Consider the following 21,518-nt stretch of genomic DNA (forward strand, 5'->3'; position numbering starts at 1 on the left):
GGGGATAAATCTGACAGTTGACACCAGCTACGTCGTCCAGCAGTTGCAATCAGGTAACAAGAAGCCCCTGAAGTTCCCCTTTTGTTTCTCCCGCGTCGGCGCCGTAAGTCTTCTATGATTTAGCCCCGCAGCGTCTTTCATTAGGCTCACCTCGACTTTTTCCAGCGGCCATAAACCCGGCACGACCAGGCCTTTCAGCCATAAAACACGTCTGCGCTCTCCTCTTGTAACACTTTTCTGGTCTAACAGCTACTCACGACATTCGGCCCATTCGCACAACATTAAATTCAACATTCACGCGCCTGTGGCAAAGTGCCCAATCTGCTCATCGGGAGCGATGCGGCGCTTCCCCATCCCGGGCGTCCCTCTCGTACAGCCGCGCTCAGCCAGGCTCGGCTCGGCTCGGCTCGGCTCGGCTCAATTCTCATGGGAATCCTTCTGGGCTTCGGCATTCCGAGCAGGACACTTTGGAAAAGCAGCCGCAGCCTTGGGACCAAAGCGTTCACCTTTAAATTGCGCCTCGATTTCACTGACAAAGGCTGTGTTCTTCATTCTTCATTCCTTCTAGGTGAAAAAAAAACAAAAAGAAACAAAAACACTTGGCTGCTTTGCCTCTCAAACTCCTCAATGGTTCATTTGTGGCTACGAGCAAACCAAACAGAAGCCTATCGTTCAAGTGTTGGCTCGAAGATGACCTCCACAGAGATGATGAAAAACAGCCGTTGACTTTGGCGAGCAATGGAGTCATGGCGCTGACAAGCTATTGAAAGTAATGGCAACAATAATGATGGCAACCATCTCAGAGACGCCAGTGCGCCTTTTGCCTACTAGCATAAAGCCGCCTCATACGTCAAAACAACAAGCAGTCCGCCGCGAGTGTTGTTTCTGTTTGAAAGCTTGAGATCGGGGAATCTGTGGACGGTATTAGAGACGATATTCCTCCTCTCTCTGTGAAACTCCGGAACGGTCCCGTGGATTGAGAAGCGTTGCCGATTGCCATGAACTGTCCCTTTAAGCTTCCGCGCGCATCAATGCAAAGTCAACCCCGCTGTCAGATCCACGGATAACTACGCCGGGCTGATGATTAAAATTTCATTAACTGCAGCAATAGGTAGAGTATTAGGGGGAGGCGTTATTGCAGGTCAGCATCCAGCGGCAGACCTACAGGGAGGAGGCGGAGGTGGAGGGGATGAAGGGACGCAGGCATGTCCCGCTATAGAGTAGAGAGAGGGAAGGCAGTTTAACGCTGGGTCTTCCCTACACACCTACACACACACACACACACACACACACACACACACACAGGCACGAAACCGGTCCTTGAAGCCGGGCAGGGGGCTGTGAAGCGGAGCCCGGTGGGGAAGAGAGTTTGGAGAAGAGGAGAGGGGGAACCCGGAACAGGCAGCAGAGCTCCAGCAGATAAAAGCTCAGATAGTGATTGAAAGTGATGGTAAAAGGATTTAGCCTGGGCATTAACCGAGAGGGGGAGGGAGGGAGGGAGGGAGAGAGAGAGTGAGAGAGAGAGGGAGAGAGAGAGAGAGAGAGATGGAGAGAGAGAGCGAAGGAGGGAGGGAGGGAGGGAGGGTAATATTTTTCTCTCTTTCTGCCCTTGAGCATCCCGGGTAAACCCGAGCTTGTAAAGTAGGAGGAGGCGGAGAGGAGCGGAGCGGAGAGGGTGGGGGGAGCAGGGCGGGCACAAGCCTTTCCTCAAAGTCAATATTTTATACTTTTGATACTCCTTGACGCTGGATTCCAGTCTCCCACCCAACCCACCCACCGTCAGCACCGACCAGCCAGCCAGCCAGCCGGCTTTTTCCCCCACCTCTTCCTCCTCCCTCTTCTCCTTTTTTTCTTCTTCTTCTTCTTCTTCTTCTTCTTCTTCGACTTCCTCTTATCCCGACAGCGATACCAGATCTAGGACAGCGATCTCCGGGTGCGCAGCCTTGCGACCACGGCGCCATTCGGCAGCAGAGATTTGAAAATAAATATCTGAAAGTGTCGTTCGGACAGAGGAGCGAGCGAGACCGTCCGGGGCACGAGGCGGATGACAGGCGGGAGTACAGTGAGGAGGACCGCGGCGGAGTACAGTGGATGATCGGAGGTGGTGGGAATCTCTCTCTCTATCTCTCCATCTCTCCATCTCTCCCTCTGGTTTTTTTTTAAACTGGTCCGAAGAGAGGAGGATAAAGAAGGGGGGGACGGGGAACGTGCGGGTACTTGCTTGGTGCAATAACCACCACAACAACAACGACAACAACAACAACAACAAAAAGTGCTGACCTTTATCCCGCCCGCGGATGCACCTGAGAAGTGAGTATGTGCGTTATGTGAAGGGGACGATGCGTTTTTATATACTTCTATTTTTTTGTTGTTGTTGTTCTTGCGTGTTTGTCTCCGGAGCGAGCGGTGCAGCCCGGGATGATCACAGAGAGGCGACGGCGCGAGACTTTCGGGTTCGCTTAAACTGTTTTTTTTATCGCGGCTATTTCTGCAATATACTATTTTTTTTATTTTTTTTTTATTTTTTGGGGGGGGGGTTATATATAATAAATAAGATGCATATGTGATGGGTGGCGGCGGCGGTGCCGCGCTGCCGTCGGTGTCGACACGCCCCTGTGGGAGGCAGCCAGCTCCGCGTTGACGGCGCAACTCCAGCCGGAGTGCACGGCGTCGTGCGGGACAGCTTGTGCACGGAGCCGGCTCCCGTGCGTGTGCGTGTGCGGTGACGGGCGGATTATGATCAATGAGGGCAAGCTGTACGCGCACACACGCTCTCTCTTCTCTCTCTCTCTCTCTCTCACACACACACACACACACACACACACACACACACACACACACACACACACACACACACACACACACACACACACACACAATATCGCCGCCTTTCACCGCGCTGCTGGTGCTTTTATTCTGACGCCACTGCTTGGGATAAAACATATGAAATCAGTTGAAGCAGGTTGATGTGCGTTCTCACGCGGTTATAGTTTATGTTTGGAATGCGGACTTGACTCTGGATTACTTTTTTTTTTTTTTTTTTTTTTTTTAAGGTAAGTTCTTTATTTAATTTTAGTGAAGATCAAAAATGTTAAATTGCGCGCAGTTTGAGGTTTTTTCGATTTTCGAATAATTAATTGTTTTGGTTGTTGTTGTTGTTTTTTCGTGTTTCAAATGAACATATACACCAAATACCGGGGCACTACCTGCTTTTCATCTGCGGGCAAACACAGCTGCTAAGGCACACGAGGCGCTGGGCAGCAGCACGTGTTTTTACGCACCAGGCGATCCACGCAAAAGCCGGCGCCTCGTTTTTCAGGCACAACTCGTCACCGCGAAGTTAATAGAAGGCTTTGTGTAAACACACACACACACACACACACACACACACACACACACACACACACACACAAAAATGTAAAATCTGACTGTCAAAAAAGTTGTCATCCTAATCTCACAATGAGAGAAAAAGTGCTTCATATAACTTTTCATTGTCGTTTCAGGGGAGGCGAATTTTGTTTTCTCTGTCTGCCACTAAAACCCTGACTTGTCGCATCTGCAGGACAATCAGCGGAGCTCCGCAGCTGCAACATGTCCAATGGATGCACCTGAAGCAGCAGCAGCAGCAGCAGCAGCAGCAGCAGCAGCAGCAACTTCTCCTCCATCCCGCCGGGGCAGCTGCGCACTTTCCTCCGCGCTTCCCTGAGCCATGGATCCGCCTCCTCCAGCCGACTCCCAGCTGCACCATGGTTAAAGAGACTCGCTGCCGCCGCCGACTCTCCGTCCACCGCCCATCTCCCTCAGGAAGTGGAAAACAGGATCGCGTGCCCCTCCCGTCGACACCTGCGGGAAGACGCTGACTTTGTGCGTCCGGCCATCCCCTCGCACGCGTTCCCTGCAAGTCAGAGCAGCAGCAGCAACACCACCGACGACAACGACAACAACTAAAACAAAAACAAAACAAAAAAATAAAAGCCAAGCCGAGCAGCAGCATGGACTCACGGATGTCCGCCGTCTCCTCCTCATGATCGCCGCTCCACGCGCCCCTGAGCTCCGTCGCCGGACCCGGTTCCAGACACCCCCCTGAGGCCTGCCATGCTCCTCCACACCGCCTCCCCCCCGCCGCCGCTGCTGCTGCTGCTGCTGCTGCTGCTACTGCACTGCTTGGCCTCCGCACTGGGCCAGTACGAACTGTGCAAGTCCCTGGTGAGCACGGATGAGGGCTCCATGTGGGAGCAGTACGCGTGCCAGCCCAAGCCCGCGACCATGAGAGACTACATGCGCATCAGGGTGGACCCGGCCGGGATCACTTGCGGGAACCCGCCGGAGAGGTTTTGCACGCTGGTGAGTTGATGCTCAGGACTTTGTAGTACGTTTGCTGTTGACTTTTTTTTATTTATTTATTTTTTTGCTGATGACAAACGCTCTGCAAGTCTTGGTTAAAAAAAAAAAAAAGAAGAAGAAAAAGTTCAGTGCAAAAAAAAAAAAAAAATGATGTGTAAAAGATCACAAGGTCATGGGTTGTGAAATCCCAAAACAAAACAAAAAAAGTGGCTCACTTAACAAAATGAATTTGTATGGCTGCACCTCCTGCTGGTGTGGAGGTACTGTTTACATTAGCGTTGGCTGGGTTCGGTTGGATCCGGTTTGATTTGAGCACCATGAGGAGCTTGGCGCTTCCTCGGGTTAAAAAAAAAAAAAAGTAGAAGAAGAAGAAAAGAGCAGGAGCTTCCTCTGTTCCAAGGACGGCGAAGGGTGAGGCTGCAGGAGAAACTCGTTAAAATGTCTTCCACAGCAATATTTAACACACTTTAGCCTGCAGGTGGGTTCCCATCCCGGCTAATGTGAGTGTAATAATTTGAAATAAGGGTTATAAAATCATTGTAATCCCAAAGAAGGCTGCTATTAAGCTTCACCCCTCCTCCTCCTCCTCCTCCTCCTCTTCATTCCTATCCTCTCCACACACACACCCCCCCCCTCCCCATCTCCTCCCCTATGGAAAGTTTTTATGTTTTGCTCCTCGAGATTTGGCACGCCCGCGAGCGCGAGACGGGAAAAGTTTGGCTCCGCCGACGGCGGCGAAGCCTTTTGCCGCGTCCTGCTCGCCAGAGTCGGCCGGAACCGTGGGCGCCAGACCCGTCTGGTCAAGCGTGAGTCAAGATCTCACAAGTTTGCAAGAGAGTCTGAGTCCGGCGGGGCGCCTGCGTGAGCTCGCGCACGCTGCTGTCGACTCTGTGTTTGCTCGGCGTTCATTACCAGCGGACCAGATTTCATTTTTTTATTTTTTATTTTTTACAAACCGCCATTGCGCCCGTCTCCTTCCTTCCAATCAGCAAGAGTGATGATAACGGGGCTTGGAGGAAGTAGAGGATGGGGGAGTGCGTGTGCGTGTGTGCGTGTGTGTGTGTGTGTGTGTGGTGGGGGGGTCATTTGACAAGAGCAGGAAGGGATATTGTACCGGCTCGGATACCTAATGGTTAATGATTTGTTTAATGTGGAGGTAGCGGAAACCGCTGTCGTCTTGAGGGCGAGCCTCTCCGATGACATGTCTTGAAATTAACAGCGAAGGCTTGGCGGCCGCCGCTGCTGCTGGGAGGTGGGAGGTGGGAGGGCGGTAGGGTGGGAAGTTGGTGGGCGGGGGGGATAAGAGAAACGCCCGCTGCCATAACGTATTGACGTCTGCCCCCTAATGGCCCCGGCCTGGAAACTTCCATAACTATGTTTCTGAGTGAGCAATGATGAAATATTGATGGGCTCCTTAATGGGCTTCCTTACAAGGGTTGGTTGCTCCATCGCATGGATCCAGAGTGCGCTGGCGGGCTGATGAGCGATGGACAGAGAGAGAGAGAGAGAGAGAGAGAGAGAGAGAGAGAGAGAGAGAGAGAGAGAGAGAGAGAGATGGGAAGAAGCGTGGTCGAGGCCGGCCGGGAGGGCGGGACAGGAAGGAGCCCTTGGTCTTAGTCAGCAACTTTGGCACTCGGACGAGGGGCCTTTACAGTGGGAAAACTTTGGGTTCTTCCCGGGTCGTTTGCGGCCGCGGAAGATTGCGATGCCCCCTAGTGTCCCCGAGGGAGAGTGAAGAGCTTGCAGGGCTGAAGTTTAATGAGAGGTGACGCAGCGATAACAGAGTAGCCCTTCAGCGCGGGCGATCTTGCAAAGACCAGCGGCCTCGTTTGCACCGCTGGCATCAAAGTGTGTCCAAGTCCTGGTGAGGGAAGTCTTACTTTAAGATAAGCCTGCCAAGAAGAACCTGGTAGACTTGTTACACGTCTGCTAGCTAGCGACGGCTCTCGTCGTCTCGTCTCGCTAAAATAGAGAGAAAGAGGACAGACAGGCCCCGCCCACCCGGCGACCTCACACCCCGCCACGATAACGATGTCCTGCCGAGCGGCAGAAGCAACTCCGGCGCCGTTACCATGGAGATCGGGCCAGATCGGATCTTTTTTTTTTTTTTTTTTTTTTTTTGCTTCCATTAGCAGCAGGTGTAAATGGGCTGAAAGACTCCACCAAAAAGTGCAAGTCAGCATTTAACAGCAATAGAACTTTGAATGTTATAAAACATGGAGGGGAAAAAGAAAGCTGTAATCCAGCAATGTTTGCGTGTCTTTGTGTGTGTGTGTGTGTGTGTGTGTGAGTCCATCTGGATGCGAGAAACCCGATCCACATGTCAGATGTGAAACCCGCTGAAGCGTCGGCAGTTTAACGAACTCTCCCGCCGCCGCTTGTGCTTTTCTGCCGCCTTCGCCCCACAACCGGACCAGCGTGAGCCGGCCGGTGCGCAAAGCAAAGCACGATGGGAAACGGGCGGGCCGACGGTGAATGCTAAACTCCCCCTTCTCTCCGCCGTGCTGCGGCAAAACCACAACTTACTTATTCTTGTTTGTGCAACGAAACTCAGTCACGTATCGACGTAATAAGGAGAAGAAATGAGAACGTCTTTGCGTCCCTGGACGTCTCCAAACCAAATATCGAAGTTTGGGTCGATGAGAACACACAAATTTTGTTTTTTTTTTATGCACCGAAAGGCTCAAACTCATCTACACACACAGCAGTGAGGGGAATCACAGGCCCTTCACCGTCCTCTGTCCTGTGTTTGGACTCGGCAGCTCAGTATCACTTGAGGGTTATTGCTCTACAGATCATTTACTTTCAGGGCGAGCAGCAGCAGCAGCAATTTTTTTTTTTCCTCCCTCCCACAACGCCACCCCCCCCCCCCCCGGATGGTGGCAGCTTTACAGAGGAGCCGGTTTCTTATCTAATTGGTGTACATTTACATTCGCTCAATCAGCGATCCCACAAGTGGAGGGAAAGTCAGTCAGGGCAACAAAAAAAAAAGAGAGAAAAAAAAAGGCTGCATCACCCAGAGCTGCTCATCCTTAATAAGACTGGAGACGTACTGCGGAAGATGCAAAATAATCCCCCACCCCCCACGCCCCCCACTCCTCCTCCTCTCTCTCGCTCTCTCTCTACCTTGTCTTTCCTGATGAGCGCCTTGATTAAAAATTGAAAAAAATGTTTAAAAAAAAAAAAAAACAAGGGGAAAATCCTCTCTTTGTTTTCCACATTGAGGGACGCTGTAGCCTGCCGACAGTGGCGGCGTACAGTAGTTTCGGGCCTCGCCGGCTCCGCCGGGACGCATTTTTATTCCACTCTATTTATCTTGCTTGGTTTCTGGGGGAACGCGGCAACCTCTCTCCCCCCCACCCCCAGCTCCTCTTCCACCTCCCGCTGAACAGGCGTCGTTCTCCAGGACGGGGCTTTGACCGCCGCTGGTGGCTCGTCAGAGTCTTTGAGGCGCCGCTACCAGCTGCGGCCGCGGCGGCGGAGTCCTGGATTTTGCCGCTGAGGATGATGGAGCGAGCGAGGCTGTTTGAGCGGGGCGAGGCGGCGGCGGCGGCACGGCGCAGGAAGGGGTGGAGGTGGGGGAGGGGTGGGGGGTTGTAGCTAATGATGAGGGAGCGGAGAGGAAGATCTGAGCTTAGCTAAGCAGAAAGATGAAATCAGACCACAGTTCCACAGTGTGGTACACACACACACACACACACACACACACACACACACCCGCAAGTGCACGCACGCGCAATGTGTCCGCGCAACAAACAAAAAGAACTCAGAGTGCTGCTGCGGCGAACAGCGGAGGTCTCGCCGCGCCGCTGTTTGTTATTGCCGCTTATTTGATTCCGACCCAAAAACCTTCAATCAACCGTCTCTCTCTCTCTCTCTCTCTCTCTCTCCCTCTCCCTCTCTCTCTCTCTCTCTGGGTGGGAGGGAGATAGAGGGGGACACAGAAAGCTGCCAAATGCAAATTTGTGTGTGTGTGTGTGTGTGTGTGTGTGTGTGTGCGTGTGCGTATGTGTGCGCTCGCACCCGTGCCGGTGTCGCTACAAAATCTGTCCGGGCTACCGGATCTGTCCAGGGTCTGACGGCAAGTCTATTAGCCTCACGGTATATATGGACATATCACATCTATCTTGTTCGTTCATTCGACTGCGATGTAGTTTGTCCCAATAGACTTGCCGTAGCCTTACAGACACCACTTAGCCAACACAGTTGACAGTTGACAGTTTGCCACGTCATTGAAATCGCTAGAAACCGTGCGGGCCCCCGGGAAAGATCTCGTAGATTTTGTACCTACACCAGAATTTTAACAGGCCCTGCAAACCGGAGGAGGAGGTGGGGCGGGGGGGGGGGGGGGGGGGGGGGGCAGGACGATCGACGACATACACCGGTGGCGACGACAACGGCAGCGGCGGCGAGGGGAAGAAAGAAAAAGCCCTCACCTGTGCCTGTTTCACAACACATTTGCCCGTTTTAGACGGCAGAAAATCAGCCAGCTCTAAAAATAGACACGGGAGGAGAGAGAGAGAGAGAGAGAGAGACAGAGAGAGAGAGAGAGAGAGAGAGAGAGGCGCGCAGCAGCGGTAGGGAAGCATGCAGGAAGGGTGGCGGGGGCGGTGGGGGGGGGGGCGGGGCTAGGGGAGGGGGAGAGAAGATGGCAGCTGGTAGCGTGGATCAGACTGGGCCGCCGGCCATCCGGCCTCCTGCCTCTCTGGCCAGCGCGGCCCAGGCTCGGAGGCTGGGCCCGGCTGGGCAGGCCTGGCCTGGCCTGGCCTGGCCTGCCCAGCCAGCCCGCCATCCAGGCCATGCGAAAAGGGCCACGCGCGCGCGCGCGCACGCACACACACACACACACACACACACACACACACACACACACACACACACACACACACACACACACACACACACACACACACACAGCAGTGAGCCACCCCTGATGCTCCTCCCTGATGTAAAAAGCAAGAGCAGGTGGCCGGCGTTTCTAATAATACACACTCGGAGGTGAGTGGAGGTGCAGCTTCGGCCGAGAGGGGCGTGACGGAGGGATGGGGGGGGCGGGAGGAGGAGGAGGTGGGGGTGGGCAGGGGCGGGGCCACGATGCAGTGACGTGGCGGCGGTTGCAGTGGCGGTGGCTCACTTCCCCCATTAGGAGACAGTTGAAAGTGATCAGGGTGTGTTTAGACGTGTTGGCAGAGCAGCAGGATGGTTCTAAGTGAGATTTATCTCTCGCCCAGGCGACACTAAGAGGGATCGGCTGCAGGGGCTTAGACAGGCCGAAGTGTAGCGAGCAGCTTGCCTGCCCTTCCCTGATTGGGCGGCGGCGACGACGCGCACAACATCGCCGAGGTTGTTCTCAAGAGCTCCTCGGCGTGGAATAATGGGACGGCGGTTGTCACCGTCCTTAAGTGCGGCCTGTTAGGCTTTTTAATCCGCCCCACCAATCGTGAATCATAAATTAGTAATATAATCGCTGGATTGCATCCATTTTTTGTCAGTGTTTTAAGAGCTAAGTACTTCGGGGCTTCAAAGACATATTTTGTTTGGGTTCATTTTCAATAGACATTAAAGCACCTTTTCTACATATTCCATGATATATTTATATTTATATATATATGGGTCACTAAAACACTACATCTGTTCCTGCTGCAGCCCCTATGTCAAATTTTAGAACCCACAAGGCAAACAGTTTGCCCACCCCTGGTCCAGTCCGATTAGAAACCAGTCCGTCCATGCAGACGCTTGTCTATGTTCTTGTTCCGACAAAGACTTCCTGTTTTATTCCGTCTGGCCCACGGGCACGAAACAAAGTTGCAAAGTCTGCGTTAATGACGTGACATTTTCACCGCGAAACATCTGAAAGTTAAAGCAAAGACACACACACACACACACACACACACACACACACAAAGAGAGAGAGTGTGTGAATCTTCCAGGGGTGCAAATAGCAGCAACAACCCGAAAAGACTTTTAAGGAAAGTCGAGCACAATCCACAACGGCTCTCGTCTCAAAGCTCTAAATCCCTTTCCGGGCCCGTCTGGCCTCCTTTATCTACATCTCCTTCTGTGTGGCTGGTTTAGATTTAACGACATCAATAAAATATTACGGCTTTTACCTGCCCGCATCAGCGCACACGGAGCAACGAACCCGGCGCTTTCGCCCGGATAACCCGTCCTCTCAAGGTGCGTGCGTTCCCAAAAAATTCTGCGCCAACTTCCCGATTTAACTCGTCGCGAGGACAAGTCCCGCCTCTTTGTCCTCTTTCTTCCTCTTTCTTCTTCTTCTTCTTCTTCTCTCCACCCCCAGCATAAATCACACTTGCCTACAGTAAACACTGACTTCGGCTCACATGCAAACGCAGACATAAACAACACCTGCCCACGCCAAAAAAAAAAAAAAAACGCATTTGAAACATTTTGCCACCGTTTGAAACCCTGCAAAGGATCTTACTTCCAGCAATGCGCCCCTTCATGGAGCGATTGAAATGTCGCAATGATACTGTAGACAAACAGACACAGACGCACCGCAGACACTCAGCTATTTCCAGTATGATGGAAAAGCCAAACAACCACGTTTTTGTTCTGGAAAAGCAATGTTATTTCCTCCCTCACTGCTGGGGCCTTTTTAATGGTCCGGTCACTTTATTTGATGTCCCTTCAAATGCTCCAACCTTTATTCCCCCTGCTGGCAGTGTACCTCCAAAAAATTCTCGGAGAAGAAGAAGTAAAAAGGAAGCGCGATGAGAAGGCAAGAGACAGAATTATTTTTTTCCGAGAGGAAATTGAATGGCTTTGAATGCAAAGGGGGGGGGGGGGGGGGCGCAGCTTTTCTGAAGGAAAACTGAATCGCCGGACGAAGTTGAGCCCACCAGAAGTTTTGTTTCGTTGCTGTTGTTTAGGTTGTTTTTCCCCAAGATCGTTCCAAGTGGCGTTGTTTTCCCTCACGAGCGAGAAAACAAGGACGTGGCTCGTCGGCGGGGGCCGCGGCGGCGGCTGTTGTCGTGGCGACGGGATCCCAGCGAGGATAATTGCCGGAGGGGCTTAGTGTTGCGGGCCACCTGCCGCAGCAGTTGGCCGGGTATCCGCGGGTATGTGTGTGTGTGTGTGTGTGTGTGTGTGTGTGTGTGTGTGTGCAAACAAAAGTGTGTTTCCCCGGATGTTTGTGGGACGCGCGGGTGGTGGCGTGGTGGTGTGCAGGGCGGTGCGATGGAGGACGAGGTGGGCTGGCCTTCGACGTCGCCTCACGCCTGAGCCTCTCGTCAGGGATGAAAAAAAAAAAAGGAAAAATCTTCCTGCCTACATAACATGGTTAATCCTAATGGGAGGTCCGAGTGGACAGTAGGTCAACGCTGTGCACCCTGTGGCTCTAATGAAACACAGATGAGATGTAACACACACATATATGTATGTATGTACATACATACATATATACACATATATATATATTTATATACATATATATGTATGTGTGTGTAAAAATATATATATGTCTATATAAATATATATATATGTATATATATATATATATATATATATATATATATATACATATATACACGCACATACATATATGTGTATATATACAGTATATATGGATATAGATATATATATAAATACATGTGTATATGTAGATAAAAATATATACATGCATATATACAGTACATATATAAACACATGTATATCTATATCTATCTATCTATCTACTGTATCTATCTATCAATCCATATCTATCTATCTATCTATCTACTGTATCTATCTATCTATCTACTGTTTCTATCTATCTATCTACTGTTTCTATCTATCTATCTATCTACCTATCTATCTACTGTATCTATCTATCTATTTTGTTTGTTTTCCACCTGGCAGAGCAACAACAACAATAACCAAGAGGAAGAAAAGGGTCTTTTTTTTTTTTGTGGCACCTCAGAAGCTAAACGGAGTGCTATCTGGGACAGTGTGACAGCGTGATCATTTTCAATAGGATTTGTAGGCCGAGGGTCATCTCCCAGAACAACAGCGTGCTAATCCACTCGGGCGTGTGTCGACGTGTGTCTTGGCCGAGGTCCGGGAGCTGTGCTCGTGGGGAGCTGTCACAATGGCGGGCGGGGGTAGGGTGGAAAAAAACGAGGAGAAAAAGGAAAGAGTGACCACTCGCTCCCCCCCCCGTGCGACTCAAAAAGTCTAATTAGCCCCTTTTCGGTTTGTTATGAGCCATGTAGATGATCATCCCAAGTGCGTTTGTGTAGACAGTGATCTCTGCCTGAGTCAGTGAGAGGGAGATAATTGGGTTATCAGACAGAGGACAAGGCTTCGCCGCTGCTGTGGTGAGAAGAGGGAGGGACAGATTATCAGACGGATCTTGTTTCCCCGCACTGCACTGCACTGCACTGCACTGCACTGCACTGCACTGAAGTGCACTGCGTTTGCCGTGCAGCTAATCTCAGCAACAAGCTCAGCGTTTGCTTATCTTTGGACTCCTTTTTTTTTTTTTAAATGTACTTTACTTGATTCCCCCCCATTTGCGGCCTCGCAATAAATCAAATGATGTTTAATCTGGTTTCGCGTGATTGTAATTTACGCTTTAGTCAGAGTTGCCACTGGAGTGGATTTATTCGAGTGGGTGCTCACTTGTCACGGCGGCGGGCACGGCAACTTCCGCTCAGAGTGGGAGGAGGAGGAGGAGGAGGAGGAGGAGGTGACGGCAGGTGCAGCTTTCTGGCGTCAGGAGAAAGAATAAGTCAAGTGCAACGGAAAAGGAGGCGGAGACAGGCGACGGTGCTCAGCGATATCATGGAACCTCCTTAGATGGTGCAGCTACACGTCTCTGGAGCCTCTGAGCGCTTTTGTAGATGGTCGAGTTGGCTGGATTCATTTTGATCAGCTTCACTCCATGCTACAAAACGTGTAGACACCCCCTCCTGGACATTCAAAGCAGCGCTACGCTGTGTTTCCACCTCAAAATATAATAGTTCCAGAATCTTTTCTTTTTAAGAGTACATAAAATGTATAACAGGAGTAATGACACACGTGCCATTACTCCAGCATGACTAGCTGGCCTGGAGTCGGAGATATACGACCTTGGTTGGATGCATTGGAATCTGGTCCAGCCTGGACTGGCAACAGTTACATTGTCCTGCACCAGGCATGTACTCAAGTCCACCAATCAGAAAAAACAAATTTCGAAATGATCGCGTTGAGGTCCAAGAACACGCAGCGTTCCTTTCAAAACCCTTCATCATTTTAAAAGCACATCGTGTATCCACAAGAAATTATCCAGATACAAACACACACAAAAAAACCACGCATCGCCTTTGTCCACGACTTGTGCGTTTGTTCTTCCATGTGAAGGCCCCCTGCTGACAGCCACGCGTTTTCATCCCACCGATCGCAGAATGTGCTATTTATAGGGGCTTTAGAAGCCTTAAAAGTCTTTGACAGTAGATATGAAAGATGGATTTAAGGTGTGATGGCACTGTGAAACAAAAAAAAAAAAAAAAAAAACATTTTCTGAAGGTAATTTTGCAACAATCTGAAAAAATCTTTCTGATTTGGTTATTTAGGTTCAAACTATAGGTCCATATGATGGTCAATCATATGACCTCGGAAAAGCTGCTGGTTTTGTGAAGTCAGCCGCTTCACAACTGTGCACTAACACAAAGTGGTTCACTTCGTGAAGTCTTAAAATGACAGAAAAAAAAAAAAACTCCCTAAATTTTAAATACAGCGTCGCCGCTGCGATCTGACGTTAAATTTTTAGTGCCTTGCTCGAACAAATATTGGATGCCTGCTGCGGCTCGGATTAGAATTCCAACATGACCCACTTTGCGTCTTACTACCGTCTGTCATTTGTTCCCTGTCATACATTATTGAAGTACCTAAAAATATCCCCAAACTAACGACTGGCTCCTGCTGGCGTTGTTTAGTTCGTTTTTTTTCTTCTCGTTGTTTACCTGACACCATTGTCATTACCTCGCCGGGCAACATCATCGAGACGAGACGGCAGACGCGGCCGTCGGCGGCGGGACCGGCGACATCACTCAGAGCGAGAAAATAAAGACCGGAGCGGAGAAGAAAAGGGAGGAAGTGGAGGATATTTTAAGACTCACTCTGGTTTCTGTCAAGCGGCGGTTTAGCGGAAAAGCAGCAAAAATGCATCGCGGCTATTAGGTTAGCGTCGGCGAATGAGAGATCACGCGGGCTGCGCAATGCAATCAGGAAGTGCAGAGCTGGAGGAGACGGTTGGAGACGTGGGGCAAAAAGGGCTTCATCTGATGACGATGGTGACGACGAGAACCGTGCAGGAAACAATGCAAAAAATAATCAGGACGCCTTTGATTAGCTGTACATTAGATTCATTCATGACTAAATACTAGAGAAAATGATGTCCTCTCAACCGTCTAATTAGTCCATCCTGGGGCCGCGTGCAGCTTTCACAATCTAAAGAGTGCATTACGGCGGCATCTTGCAAATGAAGCAGCAGCGAGACGGATGACTTCCGAGGATCCCTGCGCAAATATTTAACGTCTGCGGCGACGTGGACGTCCGATAACTGGTTTACGATCGTAAGCGACACCCGTGTCCTCGTCAAACGTATGTAAATGTGTCTCAACGTGTCCAGTGGGGGGTGTGGGGGGTGGGAATTAGAAACACGGAATTGAGAAAGTCTGGGGCGAGACGTAGGTCGCGGGCGACGCGGGTCCTGCTCGCGCCTTGAAATATCCGAGCGTATAATGAATTTGTCTTTCTCCGTGCGAGAGTGACGGCCGGAAATCTCCAGCTGAGAATAAAAAAGGCGGCGGCTTAAGGCAGGTAAGCGACGGGCGCCTACTCCTGAATAATCTGGTCGACGAGCGAGTTCTGAGGGGCTGTCACAGCTTGAAAGTCTCGGCACCTCGCCGGAAGAGACGGATCAATCCTCTGGAGTTGTACGAGCGGCAGCGGCGCTCTGCTGTCTATGCAAAGACGCCGATGATGCGCCGTCCTCTTGACCTTCGCGCATCCTGTTGTTGCTGTTTCGCAAGTTAACTTTTAAGCCCCCGAGTCGCCGTTGGCAAGGAGCCGAAGGCGCCTTTCATTAAGACGCACCCCGGCCCTCTGCGGGCCCCTTCAGGACACAATGGGGATGAGGGGTGGAGATGGGGGAGGGAGTGTCAGCTCTGATATATGATTAAATGAAAGGGGAACCTCCCCCTCTCTCACCTGGGAGAGGACTCAGGCTTCTGTTCGTCGAAGGCGTCTCTTAAGTCGCTGCGACTGAGACGTCAAGGAGCCAAAAGAAGTTCCTGAAAGACACTCGCGTCTCCGGTCACATGTCAGTGAAGACCGCGTCGGCCTGCGTAATTAAATGGGCAACTGCCTCATGTTCATTTGGTGGTAATTACTTGGTGTTATTCTAATTAGTGGCGTTTGATTAATTTAGAGGAGTTTGTACTTAGCCGGAGCGCATCATTAGCTGATGTAAGAAGAAGGGAGTGGATGTGGTTCTTACGCAACGTTAGACAATTTTGTGTTAACAACTGTTTTTTGGGGGGGGGTTTTACGGTTTTATTCAACCACAAGTAAAAGGTTCCATATGATGAAAGAATTATTTTACAGCAGTATGTGCCTAGTCTACCAAATAACTCCCCTGGATACTAGAAACTAGACTTGCAGTCATCAAGGGCACTGAGACACCCTCAGCCAGGCGATGGTTCCTTGTGCTTTGCCTTGTCCCCTCCAAATGTGGAAGGTAAAAGGTTCTGGAAAGTAAAAGGAGGTTCTGAACATCCTGATTTTTTGGAGACCTTTGTATGAGAAATGACAGACCAACAAGAGGTTTCATATGTTTCAGGCACATGGTTCAGTGATCTAACAAGTTCCTGACTTACTCTGGAACCCCGACTCACGTTTGGCTCTCTTGTCGTCAATGTCCATGCAGGAGAACCCGTACTTGTGCAGCGACGAGTGCGACGCCTCCAACCCGGACTTGGCCCACCCGCCTCAGCTGATGCAGGACCGCGAGCGCAACGGCCTCATCACCTACTGGCAGACGGTGACATGGCGGCGCCACCCGGAGCCCCTGCTGGCCAACATCAGCATGTCGTGGAACAAGAGTCTGGAGCTCACGGACGATATCCAGGTCACCTTCGAGTACGGCCGGCCCACCATCATGGTGCTGGATAAGTCCATGGACCACGGCCGCTCGTGGCAGCCCTACCAGTTCTACGCCGACGACTGCATGGATGCCTTCAACATGCCGCCCAAGCGGGTGCGCGACCTCTCGCCCGCAAACATCACGCGGGTCATCTGCAGCGAGCAGTACTCGCGCTGGGTCGGTTCCAAGAACGAGAAGAACGTCAAGTTCGAGGTGCGGGCGCGCTTCGCCGTGTTCGCCGGGCAGCGGCTGCAGAACATGGACAGCCTGTACACGCGCATGGAGAGTATGAAGGGGCTGAGGGACTTCTTCACCTTCACCAACCTAAGATTGAGACTTCTCAGGCCCGCCCTCGGAGGCACGTACGTGCAGAGGGACAACCTACTCAAGTACTTCTACGCCATCTCCAACATCGACATACCTGCCAGGTGAGGCTCACCGTTTCCATTTTGTGTCACGGCGGGAAAAAAAAAACGAGGCCCAATCCTAACGGGAGGTTTTTGTTTACATCATTAAATTGTACAAAATGCAGAGATAAAATTCAGCTCAGCTTAGGTTTTGAGAAATTACCCACAACTCCCACACTTGCCCGCAAGGTCTGCTTACGATATGTTAATTTTTGGGCTGTTGGGAGAACACAGCTGATAATTGTCAGGCAAATTAAGTAAAACTATTTTACAATCTTGTAATTTTTTTTTTAAATCATTGACTTATTAAGAGGGGGAATGGAACCAAATTGCACTTTCCTTTTACCTCAGTCAGCTCACTGTTGCCTCTTCCAATCAAGTGTTTTAGCCATTGTGAATTTATTATGAAAAAAATATATATTTTTAATACAGAAAAAAAACTACAGGGTTGAATTAAACCTTTACACACGGTTATGGACTACGTCATGGCTGCCTTGCTAGCAGGACGATAAGTTTACAAGAGCAGCGCGGATGGATCAGATGTCAGGAAGATAATATCTGTGATGACACCAGCTTATGTTTACATCCAAGGAGGTTCATTTTGCATATTGGTGGCGCACATAAAAAAAAAAAACAAAGAAAACCCCCAAAGTGCAAGAAAAGCAAAACAATCTTCGATCCCAGCCTTGTGCCAGCATTGAGAGAGGCTTCTTTCTAAAAGGATTATTCTTTTAAGGAGGAGGGGAAAAAAAACACTATTTTACAGTTTCAAAGTGTCTTTTTTTTTTTTTTTTTTTTTTTTTCTCCCTCGGCTTTAGAGCCCCTTTAGAGCCACAAACAAAATCCCATTCACCCCCAAATTGTATTGGAGCCGCGGAAGAAATGGAAATCACAAAATCCCAGGAGATGAAACTGTAACCATCTGCATGTCTAACACAGCGTCTGATGATAAACATGCTTTTCTCTTTCTTTCTTTTTTTTTTGCGAGATGCAAAAAAGTTACCAATTAGAAGACGTATTTGCACATAAAAGATAAAACACCGGTTGGATTTGCACAATAATACTCTTGGGTTGGGGTGGGGGGGTGGGGGGGGGGTCTCTTGTAAAGAATAGGCTTTGGATGCTGGCACTTTTTAATCACGCGGCCGGCTTCGGCTTCGTATGGCTAAACGTGATATGAAAGGGGGGTAAAAAAAAACAAACGAAAAAAAAGACACCTGATGACGAACGCTACCTCCGGTTTGACATTCGCTCACGCGCCCATCTGATGCCCCCCCCCCCCTCTAACACCTTTATAAATGACCCCATCTCTCTCGACATGAATCCCGTCGCCGGCTGGCGAGGACGATGATTAATGACAGAAACACGCGGCCTCGGTGGTCCAACGTAAACCCCCGCCATCCACCTCGTGCCAAGGGAGCCCCGGGAACCCTTACATGGCAACTTTTGTGACAGTGAAGGATGTGGGGGGAGTGGTGGGGTGGGGTGGGGTGGGGGGCTCACGCGCCTGCTTAGCATCAACAAGCCATCCCTCCTACCTTTCAGAATTATCATTCCAATCAATACGGCCGGCTGACATTTGAATGGTATTTAACATCCTCGTTGGGTCGGTGTGGAACGGTGGGGGTGGAGGCGGGAAAGTGCATGCGTGCGTGCAGTGTGCGCGTTTGTGTGTGTGACGCCGGAGGTGGGTGACAAAGGGGGGAAGCGGGAAAGAGTGAGTGTTTGAGAGAGGGACGGCCGCCACGGCGTGGGCATTTTATGTGTTTGTGCGACTCGGGAGTCCGAGCGTGGTGTGGGTGTTTGATGAAGTCCTGGGTTGATGCTGACACAGCACACACACACACACACGCACGCACGCACGCATGCACGCACACCCGCGCACAAACACACAAACACAGCCACAGGCATTGCGGAAAAGGCCTGGAGGTATTGATCAGAGCCACTTTCCAGGCTCAGCACAGAACCAGAGAGCAACGGCCAGATCAGCCCAATCAACCCTCCTCACCGCCGGGGTTGGACCAGTCCACATACCACACACACACACACACACACACACACACACACACACACACACACACACACACACACACAGGCCACCAACATATTTAATAATCAACCAGCCCTGCTCCGTCTTTATTTTGGAACGGACGCTGCGGCACATTTAAAAATTTAATCACCGCTCTCAAAGCCGCGCCCGCCTCCTCCTCCAGACGACCCGAGCTCTCAACCCCTGCCGCCGCCTCCTCCTCGCCCCCCCCCCCCATATCCGCGCTCCCAAATTATTTCCTTTTAATTCCCCCCCCTTTCTGGCAGCGGCGGGCGGCATCGGCGGGTGACAGCTGCCGATAGCGTCAGTGGCGCGCGGCAGCGGCGGAGGATCCGGTAACAACGGCGGCCGAATTTAGCCCCCCCCGCCCCGCGGAGATGACTGAGGCCGGTCCATCTTCCGTCCCTGCCACCCACACCTCCCGTAACATAATCACTAATCAATAAGTTATTCTGGGTATGCAGCGGGAGGATTAGGCCCGGCAGTGCCTCGGGGTTGGGGTTGGGTTGGGGTGGGGTGGTGTTGGGGGGGGTCTTGGGGGCAGGGGGGGGGGGGGTTTGGGGGCGGTACAGTACAATCAGGAGTGTCTGATGCTTACGGCTGGGAAATTGATTTTGGGGAGGGGAGGGGTGGAGGGGGCGGGCGGCGAGCGAGGGAGACGATTAGTCAACGTTCCCCCGGACAAAAGGCTAAGCTATTTCATCTCATCTCATCTGGCCTTCTGTAACATGGCGGGATTTCCAATGCTTAAAATTTGAATAATGAATATTCCGCTCCGGTCGGCGGCGCGCTTCAAAAATGGGTTTTATGCGACGGAGAGCGAGAGGCTGCGTACCCGCGGGGTCGCCGCCGTAATGAGATACGCCGGCGTTTATCGACGGAGGGACGGTTGCAGTCACTTCCTGGCCATATTGTGTGTCCCCAGCTGTGACCCCCCCCCCCCGACTGCGGCTCAACCCGCCCGGAAAGTAATTATTATTAGCTAACCGTTCAAAATGACCCCGGTTGATCTCGGACACCGACGGCAAAAAAAAAACAAAAAATAAATAAAATAAAAACTCTTTTCCACCACGGCGTCTCTTTTAAGCTGGTCGGAGCCGGCGGTCGCTCGTATGTGAGGCGGGGGGGACGGGGAGGCGGGGGACTCGGAGCTAAATAGTGCTGCTTTATCAATAAAGGCGTAATCCGAGAGGACGTTAAGTGCAAAAAAAAAAAAAAAAAAAATGCCGGCCCCTGCGAGTTTTGATGAAAGGCAGACGGTAAATTTAGATCTGTGGACGCCGTGAAAACGCTGGGCCTGCCGCTGGAAGTTGCGAGAGGGCCAAGAGGTGCGAGAAGGTCGAAGTGAGTCGAGTCGAGTCGAGGCAAAGTCAAAAAGGGTCGAGTTGATGGAAATGTTTTTTTTTTTTTTTTTTTTTTCTACAGCATCAGCTTACTTTGTGTTGCACAGCTCCCTCCTCAAGGTTAGCCGTAATGAGCGGCGCTAGCAACTACCATATAAACTTTAAGCCTGGGGGGGTCGGGGGGTCGGCGGGGGGCGGGGGGGGTGGATTGCCGGCAGAGCCCTCGGCTTCATGCGTATTTTACAGGCTATATTCTCCCCTCAGATGTGGGCATTTCCATATCACTGATGGGCCCACGCGAAGGCCGCCTCCCACCATCAGAGACAGAGTAGCGGAGCCGCGACTCTGTCTTCATTTACATCAAGTGAAATCAGATTGACCGGGAAGCTTCGCTCATAAGAGGGCCTCTCAAATTCCCCCCCTCGTCCACTGAACCTCCATCACGCTCCCTCCGTCCCATCTGTCAGCCGCCCGGCCGGACTGCGGCGTGGACCGCGTGCGGGCGGGGGCAGGGGGAGGGGGCGGGGGGGGCGGCCCCGTAGACGGCAATATAGATTAGACATGGGGTCATGGATTGGGCCTTTTTTAATGAAATAAGCAGCGGGTCGTAAGTTGGGTCTTTATAATGGAATAAAGCGAAGGCTGTAAGCTCAGGAAGAGCCGACTAAGTGGATTAGGGCCAAGACGGAAAGCAGGAGATGGAGCAGGATGAGGGGGGGGGGGTTGCAAAGTCTGCCGAGTTTCTCTCCGCACGCTGGTAATCGCTCCGGCGTCAGGCGCTCTTCTCCCCGACCCCTCAATTTGATTTGATTGGCTGATGGCGGGGGGAAGAATGACATTTAAGAGGAGCCAAGTATGATGCCTGAGAGCCTCCTGCTGCCCTATACGTCAGTTAGACGAGTAAATAAAGTGTTTGACATCGCGGCGCAGAGACTTTTGAGCAACACTGGCCCCCTGCAGCATCTCTGCAAAATGCTTTTTTTTTTTTTTTTTCCTTCTTAAAGGAAAATTGACCCGTTCCTGGCACGAGCTAAATACGTTTCTCAAATCTCTTGGATTGATCGCAGACAGCCGTCTGGTGAAGAGCCCGCAGAAAGCATTTGGGAAGGGAAGGCAGAAATCTAAAGGTGGACAGAGTTTTCCATTGAATCCATCCAAGTGTTGTTGCTGCTAGTTTAGCCAGCTAATTAGCATTCAGGTAAGATAAAGTAAGTTGTTAACAACTCATAGTAGCTTCCTCTTCTTCT

The 21,518-nt window shown here is 51.1% G+C and overlaps 1 protein-coding gene across 1 annotated transcript in view; it reads left to right on the plus strand.

Moving 5' to 3' along the window:
* The first annotated feature begins 1,790 nt into the window (after positions 1-1,790).
* The window catches only part of ntng2b (netrin g2b), a 57,675-nt gene continuing 37,947 nt past the window's right edge, over positions 1,791-21,518 (plus strand). Inside the window, exons 1-3 of the mRNA XM_076013912.1 lie at positions 1,791-2,310; positions 3,563-4,344; positions 16,256-16,899. Coding sequence (XP_075870027.1) covers positions 4,096-4,344; positions 16,256-16,899 — 893 coding nt within the window. The 5' untranslated portion in view covers positions 1,791-2,310; positions 3,563-4,095. The remainder of the gene's footprint in view (positions 2,311-3,562; positions 4,345-16,255; positions 16,900-21,518) is intronic.

The sequence above is a fragment of the Nelusetta ayraudi genome, unplaced genomic scaffold (assembly GCF_046127955.1).
Source record: "Nelusetta ayraudi isolate G7.1 ecotype Tasmania unplaced genomic scaffold, CSIRO-AGI_Nayr_v1 ptg000160l, whole genome shotgun sequence".
Taxonomy (NCBI): Eukaryota; Metazoa; Chordata; class Actinopteri; order Tetraodontiformes; family Monacanthidae; genus Nelusetta; species Nelusetta ayraudi.